The sequence below is a fragment of the Acomys minous genome, assembly GCF_964271855.1.
Source record: "Acomys minous genome assembly, chromosome: 17".
In the NCBI taxonomy this organism is placed as follows: domain Eukaryota; kingdom Metazoa; phylum Chordata; class Mammalia; order Rodentia; family Muridae; genus Acomys; species Acomys minous.
This window is the reverse complement of record NC_140500.1, coordinates 4,852,306-4,864,752: the sequence shown is the minus strand read 5'-3', so window position 1 is coordinate 4,864,752 and position 12,447 is coordinate 4,852,306. Positions and strand designations below refer to the sequence as shown.

The 12,447-nt window shown below is 48.1% G+C and overlaps 1 protein-coding gene across 5 annotated transcripts in view; it reads left to right on the top strand.

The window, feature by feature from the left end:
• IRAG2 (inositol 1,4,5-triphosphate receptor associated 2) overlaps positions 1-12,447 on the top strand; it is an 85,962-nt gene that overhangs the window by 66,127 nt on the left and 7,388 nt on the right. For all 5 annotated transcript variants that reach the window (XM_084765298.1, XM_084765297.1, XM_084765301.1 and 2 more), the window contains 6 exons: positions 5,734-5,791; positions 7,299-7,362; positions 7,440-7,467; positions 8,053-8,193; positions 8,957-9,091; positions 11,796-11,943. In XM_084765298.1, the coding sequence (XP_084621424.1) occupies positions 5,734-5,791; positions 7,299-7,362; positions 7,440-7,467; positions 8,053-8,193; positions 8,957-9,091; positions 11,796-11,943 (574 nt within the window). The remainder of the gene's footprint in view (positions 1-5,733; positions 5,792-7,298; positions 7,363-7,439; positions 7,468-8,052; positions 8,194-8,956; positions 9,092-11,795; positions 11,944-12,447) is intronic.

Below are 12,447 nucleotides of genomic sequence, written 5' to 3'. Positions count from 1 at the left end.
TTTCCTGGGCATGGGCAGAGATTCCTTTGATCTCAAAGCAAGGCAGTCATGGAGACATCTTAAAAATGGCAGATTAGGAAAAAAAAAAAAGACGATGGGGGATGGGAGAAGTTCCAATGCTGTTGTCATAATTCAGAGAAGGGACGGTAACAAACATGAGACTTAAAAGGTAAATTACTGTAAGTACTGGTGGACACAGGCAAAGGTAGCCCCAGAGTCACAGTTCAGCCTATAGGATTAAGTAATGAGAAGGGGGAGGGAGGAAGAAAGGTAGAATTTGGGCTAGGTGCGGTGGCGCACACCTTTAATCCCAGCACTTGGGAGGCAGAGGCAGGCGGATCGCTGTGAGTTCGAGGCCAGCCTGGTCTACAAAGTGAGTCCAGGACAGCCAAGGCTACACAGAGAAACCCTGTCTCAAAAAACAAAAAAGAAAAAGAAAAGGAAAGGTAGAATTTGAAACAAAATCAGTGTGGCACAGTCAAGATTTTACAATGCAATAAACCCACCCAAGGAGGAGAACACACATTGGTGTCACCAGACAGAAAAGCAAGTGTGTGGGTGAGAGTTCTTAAGGACTGGCAGGCAGGCTGAACGAGTGGAGGATGTGGAATAAGCTATTATTATTGCTGTTGCTCTTATTTTCATTATTTTTTTTTCTGATAGGATCTTCTTATGTAGCCCAGGTTAGCCTAAAACTAGAAGTGTTTGCCTCAGCCTTCTGAGTGCTGGGATCACAGGCGTACATACAGTGACATGGTCAGGGACAGTAGAACAGTGACATGGTCAGGGACAGTAGAGCCCTGATGAGCAATACGGGCTCTAAGCCGAGAAGGACGTGTTGAAGGGGCATTGTCACACAGCAGTCGGGGACGTTGTGAGAGGGAGGAAGGTGAACACGGGTCTTCAGGAAGTAGGGATTTGGAAATGCTTTTAGATGCTGCTGTGATCACCTCAGATACAGACTAAAGATGATCTGCTTGGTGTGAGGAAGTCCTAGTCACAGGAGGGAGATGAATTGCAAATGGAGGGCACAGCAACAGCTGTGGCTGAGCTCAGCAGCCTGAACCCCCTAGCTCGTGGCGCATGGCTAAGATGGCAGAAGGAGGCCGTAAGGTGCATTGACGGGAGCTTGAGAAACTCAAGTATATTCACCTGTAACGAGAACAAGCTGGGGCTTGCCTGTGTTACTGTACTTGTCACATTTCATGGAAAAATTGCAGTCTTTTTAGGCTTATTTTCTTTTACTGAAATTAGATATTTTTCGTAAAATATCTCCTGATTACGGTTTCACCTCCCCCTCTACCTTACCATCTGGATCCACATCCCTTCTGTCTCTTGTTAAAAAACAAACAAACATCTAAGAAAGAATAAAATAAAGTGAAACAAAAACAAACAAATTAGAATAGGACAAAACAAATGGAAGAAAAAAAGCCAAAGAAAAAGCATAAGAAACACATATGGATGCAGAGACACACAGGACTCCCACAAAAACACAAAAGGGACACAGTAACAAACATGAGACCTAAAAGGTAAGTTACTGTAAAGTACTGATGGGCGCAGACAAAGTAGCCCCAGATTCACTGTTGGGGTTGGGCTGGTGCTATGTATTCTAATTTCTGGCTCCCAAGATGTAGTTGCTGCCCAGACGTCCACATTCTCACGTACACCTGTCCTTGTGTAAACATTGTCTAAGAAATTATTCCTGTTTGACCAATAAAAAGCCAAAATCTGGGCAGGGCAGGAGGAAGGTGGACGTGGCAAAGGTTCATGGGTTTTGGGAGAGAAAGATCTTGAGACAAGGAGGAAGAAGAAAGCCGAGCGACCGTGATGGGTTAGCGTGGAGAGAAACACCTGGCCGGATTGGACTGGGCGGAGGAAAGCAGCCCAGAGCTAGCAAGTATTATGGACTTATAGATGGGAGATATCCCAGATAGAAATAATTAAAGCAGATGGGATGGGATGGGGCTGGGAGATAGTGGAAGGTAGTTTATGGAGTTAGCATCTGCCATGCCCCAGGTGAAATAAGGCTATTCTAAACTCTATCAGGTGTCTGTGTCTTTATTGATTGTGATAATGGGTTAGATAATACTACCAAAATAAGAATAGGTTAGATAATACTGCCAAAATAATAATAGGCTAATAATAAACATTAGCCATGTTTTATATTAACTACAAGAGAAAGCCATAATATTTATATACAAAGGGCTTATAAAGTAAAAAAATAAATAAAATTAAAAGCCTTGACAAACATAATGAGACAAAGAAATTGCAAAACTGCTGTTGAGTATGTTTTGTGGTAGCCGTCTACTGTGGTGGCCTTCTATTGTGGTGGCCATCTACTGTGGTGGCCTTCTATCGTAGTGGCCATCTACTGTGGTGGCCGTCTACTGTGGTGGCCTTCTACTGTGGTGGCCTTCTATTGTGGTGGCCTTCTGTTGTGGTGGCCATCTACTGTGGTGGCCGTCTACTGTGGTGGCCGTCTACTGTGGTGGCCTTCTACTGTGGTGGCCTTCTATTGTGGTGGCCATCTACTGTGGTGGCCTTCTATTGTGGTGGCCGTCTACTGTGGTGGCTGTCTACTGTAGTGGCCTTCTATTGTGGTGGCTGTCTACTGTGATGGCCGTCTACTGTAGTAGCCTTTTATTGTGGTAGCTGTCTACTGTGATGGCCGTCTACTGTGGTGGCCTTCTATTGTGGTGGCCTTTTATTGTGGTGGCTGTCTACTGTGGTGGCCTTCTACTGTGGCAGCCATCTCTTGTGGTGGCCTGCTATTGTGGTGGCCATCTGTTGGAGGATGGTCTGATGTATTTTGATGCTAATTACCGCTTGCTGTCTCTGTGATCCACCTTTTGACCAATAAAAGGCCATCACCTGGGCAGGGCAGAAGGAGATAGGTATGGCTAAGTTTCCCGGGTTCAGACAGAGAGAATCTTGGGAAGAAAAAGAGGAGACCTGACGAGAGGAAGAAGAGACATCCGAGGAGAGAGAGGAGAAGGTGGCTGTCATGGGCTTGGTAGAAGAAAAGCGTGTGGCCAGTGTGGATGGAAGATTCGGCCTAGATGAAGAACATTAGCAAGTATTTGGGATTATGGATGGGAGGGAGCTTGATAGAAAATATAAGAAACAGATGGCATGGGATAGGGACAGATGCCTTCTACTGCGGTCATCGTTTACTGTGGTGGCCATCTACTGTGATGGTCATCTACTGGGGTGTCTGTGTATTGTGGTGGCTGTCTACTGTGGTGGCTGTCTACGGTGGTGGCCGTGTACTGTGGTGGTCATCTACTGTGGTGGCTGTGTACTGTGGTGGTCATCTACTGTGGTGGCTGTCTACTGTGGTGGTCATCTACTGTGGTGGCTGTCTACTGTGGTGGCCGTGTACTGTGGTGGCCGTGTACTGTGTTGACCGTCTACTGCTGGGCACAGAGCCTGATCTTAACTGGTTTGTTTCCCCAGTGAGACTCCCTTGAAGAAAACTAATTTTTCATTTGCAAGTGGTTTTCCATTGGAGAACGCTTCTGAGTTAGGGATGGGGGCGCGTGTCCACTTCTCCTCTCAGCACCTTCTCGTGCAGGCCCTGGGCATGCTCCCACAGTCTCCATGAGTTCATGTGTGTGTCAGTGTTGCTATGTCTACAAGACCTTGTTTCACTGGTGTCCTCCGTCACTCTGGGTCCCACATTCCTTTCACCTCTTCCTCTGTAGAGTTCCCTAAACCCTGAAGGGAGGGGCTTGATGGAGACATTCTGCATAGATCCGCAGCGTACCCAACCATCACAGAGAAGCTCCCTCCAGCAGCAAATACAGAACTCTACAGCCAGGCAGTGTGCAGAGAGTGAGGCATCTTGGAATGTTTAACCTTTTTAGGGTTATTTTCTTTTACTGAAATTAGGTATTTTGTTGTGGTGGTGTGGACTTTCCCTCCCTCTTTTGATTTGATGGTTTCGCATTATTTATTACTTGCATTTTCTTGGGTCTGGTCAAACTTCTTCATGTTGAAGTTTTCTTAGCACCTTGTATAGGCTTGGATTTGTATGTAGATAGATAACTGCTTACATTTGGTTTTATCATGAAAAATCTTTCTTCTATTGTGATCGAAAGCCTGGTCTGGCATCTGTGGTCTCTTGAAAGTTTTGCTGGGTATAGTAATTCTGGGCTAGCATCCGTGGTCTCTTGGAGTTTGTAGAACATCTTTCCAGGAACTTCTAGCTTTTAGAGTCTCTATTAAAAAGTCAGATGTTGTTCTAATAAGTCTGCCCTTATATATTAGTTGATCTTTTCCCCTTGCAGCCTTTAATAGTCTTTCTTTGGTTTGTTGTTTTGATTATGGAGACTTTGTTTTCTGGTCCAGTCTATTTGGTGTTTCAGGTATGTACATTTAGTATTTTGATTATTATATATTATATGACATTTCTTTTCTGTCTAGTCTATTTGGTGTTCTATATGCGTCTTATACTTTGATAGGCATTTCCTTCTTTAGGTTAAGGAAATTTTCTTCTATGATTTTGTTGAAAATACTTTGTGACTTTGATGCACATGCGTACATGCGTGTGTGTGTGTGTGTGTGTGTGTGTGTTTTCTCCTTCCTCTATTCCTATTTAGTTTTTTCATAGTATCCAAAATTTCCTGGGGGGTGGTTTGTACCTGTTTTTTTGTCTTGTTTTTGATTTGACATTTTCTTGGACTGAGATGGCACTTCTTCTAGCTTGTCTTCAGTACCTGAGATACTCCTTTCCATCTCTTATATTCTGTTGGTAAGGCTTGCCTCTGAGGTTCCTGTTTGAGTTCATAAATTTTTATTTCCAGTTCTCCTTCAGTTTGGGTTTTCTTTATTGATTCTATTTACACCAGGATCTGCAGAATCCCACAGCCAGTGCTCTGCTCCATCAGCCATGTTTCCTGACAGAGAATCTATTTAGTTTTCTAAGTGTCTCCCCTCATCTGATTGTGTCTGACAGCATCACAAAGGTGACTGTGTGCCTACAGTGTTCCCAGCTAAGTTCTCCAGACCAGTGCAACACAGTCTGCTCATACGGTTACGCCTGGTATGAAGAATGAAGACATACTTATTACATAGCAGTTGGTTAATGGTCTTAAATGTATTTGAATGAAACTATCCATTCAATTATATTTTAATTCAAGTAATCCTATCACTTGGCTGTCTGAGCCAGGAGGAGCACAAGTTTCAGGCTAATATGGGCTTATAGGCTGTATATTAGAAATTTGTCTCAAACAACAACAAAACAACTAAACAATTCTGTGTGTGCATGTATGTGTGTGTGTGTGTGTGTGTTTGTATGTAAATGTGTGTGTGTTTTCATGTGGAATAAAGTCTAACATATCTTAACAGCTATATGTTACTGTAAAGCTATACAGGGCACCCATTGCTTTAGCTTGAGATGGCTCCCATATACCTCCCTACACGTTGTGCTGTGTTCCTTGGGTGAGGAGCCCTTCTAGGCTCGAGCCCCTGGTGTGTCTCTCCTCCTCATGCATATCACTCAGTTTCCTTTGTGACAACTTGTGTCACTTTCACATTTCTACATTTATGTCACTTTGGCGTCACCTAGATCCTTGGATCAGGTCCTGTTTGTGCTGACCTTTTCCCCAGGCCTGGAGTTCTGCAGAGTGATTTGAATAGACTCGGGTCGGAAGGGAACAGGACGCACAGAGTCCTTTGGTCCTGAATGATTTCCATCCCACACATGCCCATAAAAGTTTCTCCAAATTTCAGGAAGCAAGAGAGGAAACCAAAACAGTAGGAGATGGCGGGAAGGACAGCGCTACGGGAGGTAAGGCACACTCACACAACCTTCGAGTGAACATTAGTTCCGGTGATGCTGGATCCTGGGTTGAGACCAGGCGACAGGATGGAGTCTTGGGTCTCACCGTCTGATTGGCCCAACACTCTTCCCACAGTAGCTATTTGAAGCTAAGCAGTAAGCCCGTGTCGCGAGCTACCCAACACTACTTGGGGTTTTGGTACCTCACATAAGGGCAGATGCGCCAAGACTCACAAAACAGGGGCTAACCCACCACCCTCCTCATTGCGACTTCACAGGGATGCCACGCTGGCCTCACGCACTCTAGGCTGGGCCCGGCTCCGGTTCTGTGATCTCAGGAAGGTACCTAACCTTCTGCTTTCTCCTTTGCGAAATGGAAATGTTGGCTTAAAAAACAACTCTAGAAGGCTGGGGATGTAGCTCAGTTGGCAGGGTACTTGCTTAGCATGCTTGAGACCTTGGGTTTAGTAGCCTAGCATCACATAGAAGAGACCTAGTAGCTAAGATCTCTAATCGCGACATGCCAGAGGAAAAGACGGGAGTTCACAGTGCCACATGGACACATGCGGCCCTGTCTAAAGCCTTATTGAGACAATCTAAATTATAATCTGAGCATTATGGTATGCTGTCTGTGTCATTTCAGCCCTCCGAAGGCAAGGCAATAAGGTAAGCAGTGGTTTCACAGCATCAGAAAAGTAGTGCACCTATTTGCCGCTGAGGGTTTGCTGTGCCATCCTAATGTGACTCTACGGTTCCACAAAATCACACCCTTATCTTGTAGATGGTTTGACAAGGTTGTGGCTTGGTCACAGTCACATGTCTGAAAGCCAAAACTGGGCTTTAAGCCAAGCGTTGTCAAATTTAAAGCCGGCGTCATTCCTGTGGCAGAGAAAGCAGCCTGTGGTAAAGCCTGTCCCAGAGCTGCGGCCTGTTTATTGGTGCCATTTGCATCGCTTGCTTTTCCTGATGCTGTAGCCTAATGGAGGCAGCTCACAGGAAGAAAGGCTCATTCCCTGGAGGATCCTGGCCGTCCTGGTGGGGAAGGCATAGGAACCTGGCAGCCAGTCAGGAAGCAGGGCAAGGACGGCTGGTGCTCAGCTGCCTTCCTGTTTACTTAGCCTGGGACCCCACATCTAGACCCAGCCGAGGAGCCCCCGCACAGATGTTCCATGACGATCTAACTCCCATCCAGTTGGCAAACACTGTTATCATCAGTGTTGTTGCTCTAACTTGTGCGTTGACACAGTGGGCCTCTGAAGTCCAGAGAGGACCGCAAGGTCCTCTGACTCTGACCCATCTTAGTTTTCATGTATCTTTGGTACACTGAGGTACAAGACTGTATGCTTCTAAAGGTTTGGCAGAGTCTCTTGTGATGCAAGCAAGTTCGTTAGCTGCCTATCAGCTCAGATCTATTTAAATAAAATAACATGTTTTGAGTGAGGGTAGTGTGGGCTTTCAGGGCAGAATGGGCTTTCAGGTGTTACCTATTTTAATCGGCTACTTTGTCTTTTCTCAGGAGCTGAGGCTTCCACGGCTGCCAAAGCATCTGTGAGGCTGGCTAACTTCCAGCAGAGTGAGAAGTAAGGACCGCTTCACAGTTGCTCGCCTCTTCCTTGCTGTGCTGGTTGCTGTGAGTAATTCTTTGTCTCCTCTGCAGCACTTCAGCTAATGAGAAGGAGGTGGAGGTGAGCTTAAAGCATGTTCCCACCTTTCTCCTCCCAGCCCCCCTCTCCTCCCCTCCCTTCCCCTCCCCTCCCCTCTCCCCCACCCTCCTTCCTCCTCCCCTCTCTTTTTTCTCTCCTCTGTCATCTCTCTTCCCCTCCTCTCCCCTCTCCTCCCCTCTCCTCCCCTCTTCTCCCCTCTCCTCCCCCTCCCCTCTCCCCCCTCCCTTCTCCCCCACTCTCCCCCACTCTCCTTCCTCCTCCCCTCTCCTTTCTCCTCTGTCATCTTTCCTCCCCTCCCCCTCCCCTCCCCCTCCCCTCTCCCCCCTCCCCTCTCCCCCACTCTCCTTCCTCTTCCCCTCTCCTTTCTCTCTCCTCTGCCGTCTTCCCTCCTCTCTCCTTCCCTTCCCTCTCCCTTGTCCTTTCCGTCCCTCTCTCTGTACTTCGGATGCTCTGTCCATCTTTCTGCACAAGCCTAAGTGCCGGCAAAGCCTCTGTGTTCCAGCCTCAGATTCTAGGGGAGAAGGAAGATCCCCCTTCACCCCCACGAAGCACGGAGTCCTTGGGTCTCTAACTTCTCTCCTTGCCCGCCCGCTGCTGTGGCCACAGGCAGAATTTCTCAGGTTGTCTCTGGGGCTTAAGTGTGACTGGTTCACGTTGGAGAAGAGAGTGAAGCTTGAGGAGAGGTCCCGGGACCTGGCCGAGGAAAACTTGAAGAAAGAAATCACAAACTGTTTAAAGCTCTTAGAGGTAAGAGAATGCTTCGGGATATTAGTCACATGCTTACCCTCTCCTTCCATCTCCCCCTGTCGAAGGCAACTTATAGAAGAGTTTATTGTGGCTTATAGTTTCAGAGGTTTAGAGTCCATGACTATCGTGACAGGGAACACGGCAGCAGACAGGCAGGCATGGTGCTGGAGCAGTGGCTGAGAGCTCACATCTCATCTACAAGGACAGGGCCACGCCCACTCCAATAAGGCCACGCCCCCAACCCTTCCCAAATAGCTCTACTAGCCAAGGACCAGGGATTGAAATGTGTGACCCGATGGGGGCCATTCTCACTCAAACACCACAACTGACTCCCTCTTTTTCCTTGCTTTATTTATTCAGGGATGCAGGCACGGAATGGTGTCCCCTGCGTCAGAGGTGTTCTTCCTTCCTCTCAGGGAGTGCTATCACAGACACACCCAGTGGTGTGTCTCCTAGATGACTCTAAAACCAGTCTCAAACTGGTTCAAATTATTGTGATTCTCCTCTCAAGATGCCAGTTTGTCCTCACGTGACACATTCTGTTCACGTGCATTGTCTGTTTATCTGCACTGTGTCCTGTGAGCCACATAAGAGAGCTGTGGGTGCACCTGGCAGGGGGGCTAGGTTAGTACAAAAGGAAGGGACCAAGAATAGCACACTGTGACCCTTGGTGATGCTTTTTACCCCGCATCAGGATGCTTAGATCCGAACACAGTGTAGTCGTATGAGAAGCACCCACTTTGCTTTGCTCTGCTTTCCACAGTCACTGACTCCCCTGTGTGAAGAGGACAACCAGGCTCAGGAAATCATCAAGAAGCTAGAAAAGAGCATAATGTTCCTCAGCCAGTGCACGACACGTGTGGCCAGCAGGGCCGAGATGCTGGGAGCCATCAACCAGGTAACAGGGACACTAGGAGGCTTTGTGCTCCCAGACAGCATGGGCTACATTTCTGCGAATATGTTGTCAGCACACTTCTGTGCACAGCCAGGTGTTGGTTCAAATCTTTAAACCCAGCACTCGGGATGCAAAGGCATTGTGGGCGGGTCCCTGTGAGTCCAAACCCAGCCTGCTTGACACAGAGTTCCAGGCCAGCCAGGGAGATACAGTGAGAAAGAGGGGAGAAAGAGAGAGAGGTGGGGTGGGAACTGACTGACTCAGAAGGGAGGCACAGCCCGTCGGTGCCTGCATTGAGGGTTTGCAAGCTTCCTTAGAGGGTCAGGCGTGAACCCTTTTCTCCCCCAAAGCACGGTAGACCTGATTTTGTTTCTTAGGATTTTTCTTCCCCGTTCTTCTGGGAAAACTCAGAAAGGGGTTGGGGAGCGGGGGAGGCAGACCTCAGTGCAGATGACAGGATAATGGGCCAGGTGGCGCTGAGTGCACAGACCTTCCATCAGTGTGACACAGCAGGGACAAACCCATCTGCAGCTTCGGTGTCTGGGGATGCAGCTGCTGCCTGCAGTCTCCTCAGTCACCCGTCTACCCACCTATCTGCTTTCATTTGAGTGTTGTACACAGGGTCATAGAGCAGTAGACTTTCAGCTGCTCATCAGTTGCCAGGCAGGCGGAAACATTTCCTTTGGAAGGTATTTAATGTTCCGGAGGCTCTGGTCTGACAAATTGTTATATATTCTAGCTCTTTGTCAACCCCTCAGTGGGGGTTGCTGCTAGTCTTAATATGGATTAAAGGTATGTACGCACATGGCTTTAAGAACCCAATGTCTCTGTCAGCCGCCTCGTCTGCCCCGCCCCATTAGCTCTGTGTCTCCATCCATGTTTCTCAGCCACACACTCACCAGGCCACGCTGTGGCATGGTTTCCGTTTTAAGCACCATCCATTGCTTTCTCGCTATGATGAAAAATATGTAGTTATTTTTGTGAGTCTCTGCCGCCTCAAACCTCCCTCCCTCCCTTCCTCTCACATCATCTTTCTTGACCAAGCTTTAAACTTTACAGTCACATCTGGGGTTCAGTGCCCTGCAAGAACCTTCTGCTTTCTACCTCACACATGCAAACTTTACCTACCTGCCCACGTCAGAGTGGGAAATGGTGCGCCTAGAGTGGACTCATGCTCCAGTGCCATGTGTGGAGCCTGGGAGCCTTCTGTCCCTTCTAATGGAGGCGATCCAGAGGGAAGAAGCTGCTCTAGGCTTGAACCCAAATCCACATATGCTGCCTCCTCCTCCTCCTCACAGCTAAAGATGGCCGCCCTGTGCTGTCGCAGGGCAACCAGCCGTCTTGCCTGTACACAAGATCCCATCTTTTGCCAGTTTATACGCAGAAACACGGGCCTCCGTTCTGACAGCTAAGCTCTCTCCCTGCCTTTCTGTTGTTCTTGTCCATGAAATCACGCCTACTAGCGCAGATGTATGTTGTTTTTAAGATGGAGGCAAGAGGTGGCACAAAGCTACCTCTTCATTGAAAAAGAACTGCACAATAGAAGCTGGGGCCGAGTGACCCTGTCACGTTCTAGCACCTGAGGCAGTACCAGTGAGGTGACTGGATGCTGAAGGCTAGCCTGGCCTGTGTGGAGAGAGACACTGTCTAAAAATCAGCTCTCTCACTCGCCTCCCCGACCCTAAGCCCCTGCTTTCTTTGGCTGCCATCTTGCTTTTCTGTTTCTTCGTTCTAGAAACAAGTCTCTCGACATAATGATTCTTGTGGCTTGTCTCTCTCCTCTAGTGCTCTCTTAAACCTGGGCAGCCTATGCCTTTACAAACCTGCCATTACAACATTGACCACATCCATCTCTGTCAGCCTCTGCCTTTCGTAAGCCACCCTAAGCACGGCTTCTTCTGGTGGCCTTTCCCCTCTACCCTACCTGCTGCTCCGCTCGTCCAGGCTGCTGAGGCGCCGCACCATTTCTCTCAGCCTCCTAGAGCTGAAGAGCTGATGCTGCCCCTCTGTTCACCTTCCAGCTGTCTGTACTCAGCCCACGTGCTCGCAAGATCCAAGGGGACACCCCGATTTATCAGTTTCACCTCATCCTCTGCCTTGAGATCCAGATGGGGTTTGACATGTCTTCCCAGATGCCCGATACACACTGCACTTAGCATCCTGAAAGCCGCACACCCTCTAAAGCCTTGTCCACACACTGCCTCCCTCCCTCAGTCCTAGTGGCACAGGCCAGAGCTTGGGTGCAGGGGGGCCGGGCCTCTCAGTGCTCTCATCTCCTTCTCCATCGATTGGCAAAGTGTGCCCATTGCTCTACCCTCAGACCAGCAAGAGGATAGAGCCATTATTTCTGTTGTCATTTCTGCCATTTGCATCAAAGTCACTGCCTCCCTCTCTGCTGGTAACACAATGGCTTCCAAAAGGATCCTGCTTATGTCAGATCCAAATCCTTCCAATACTTTGTCCTTTGATAAGTGTGTGTGTGTGCACGCGCGCACATGTGCACACACGCACAGTGTCCCGGTGGAAGTCATAGGACAACTTTGAAAGAGCAGGCTCTTTCCTTCCTTGTGTGTTGCAGAGATGTGACTCAGGTGGCCAGCGTTGCACACACAAATGCTCTCACTCACCGAGCCACCTTGCCAGCCCTAACTGCGCGCTTTAACTGAGCACGGAGGGCGATGCTGCTAATAGAACTTGGCTCTTGTAGGAAAGCCGGGTGAGTAAAGCAGTAGAAGTGATGATTCAACACGTGGAGAACTTGAAGAGGATGTACGCCAAAGAGCACGCCGAACTGGAGGAGCTGAGGCAGGCTCTGCTGCACAATGAGAGGTCTTTTAACTCTCTGGAGGATGAAGGTAACAGAGTTTAGGATAACAGTGATGAGCTGGAGAGATGGCTCAGCATTTAAGAGCACTTCCTGCTTGTACTTGGTTCCCAGCAACCACATCCACTGGTTTACAATTGCCTGTAACTCTAGGGGATCTGATGCCCTCTACTGTCTCCCATGGGCACCTGCACACACACACACACACACACACACACACACACACACACACACACACACACATACACACTTTTTTTCCCTTTTTAACTTTTTCTTTTTCTTTCTTCTTCTTCTCCCTCTTCCTCTCCCCCTATACCCTTTTCTCTTTTTCATTTTTTTATCTTTTGAGACAAGATCTCTCTATGTAGCCCTGGCTCTCCTGAAATTCTCTATGTGGATCCAGGCTGGCCTGAAACTCAGAGATCTACCTGTCTCTGTCTCCCAAGCACTGGGATTAAGAGTGTGTGTCACCACGACTGGCCTACAGACATTTTTTTTAAAAAGATAATAGTTATGCTTCCCTAATGTTCTCTTC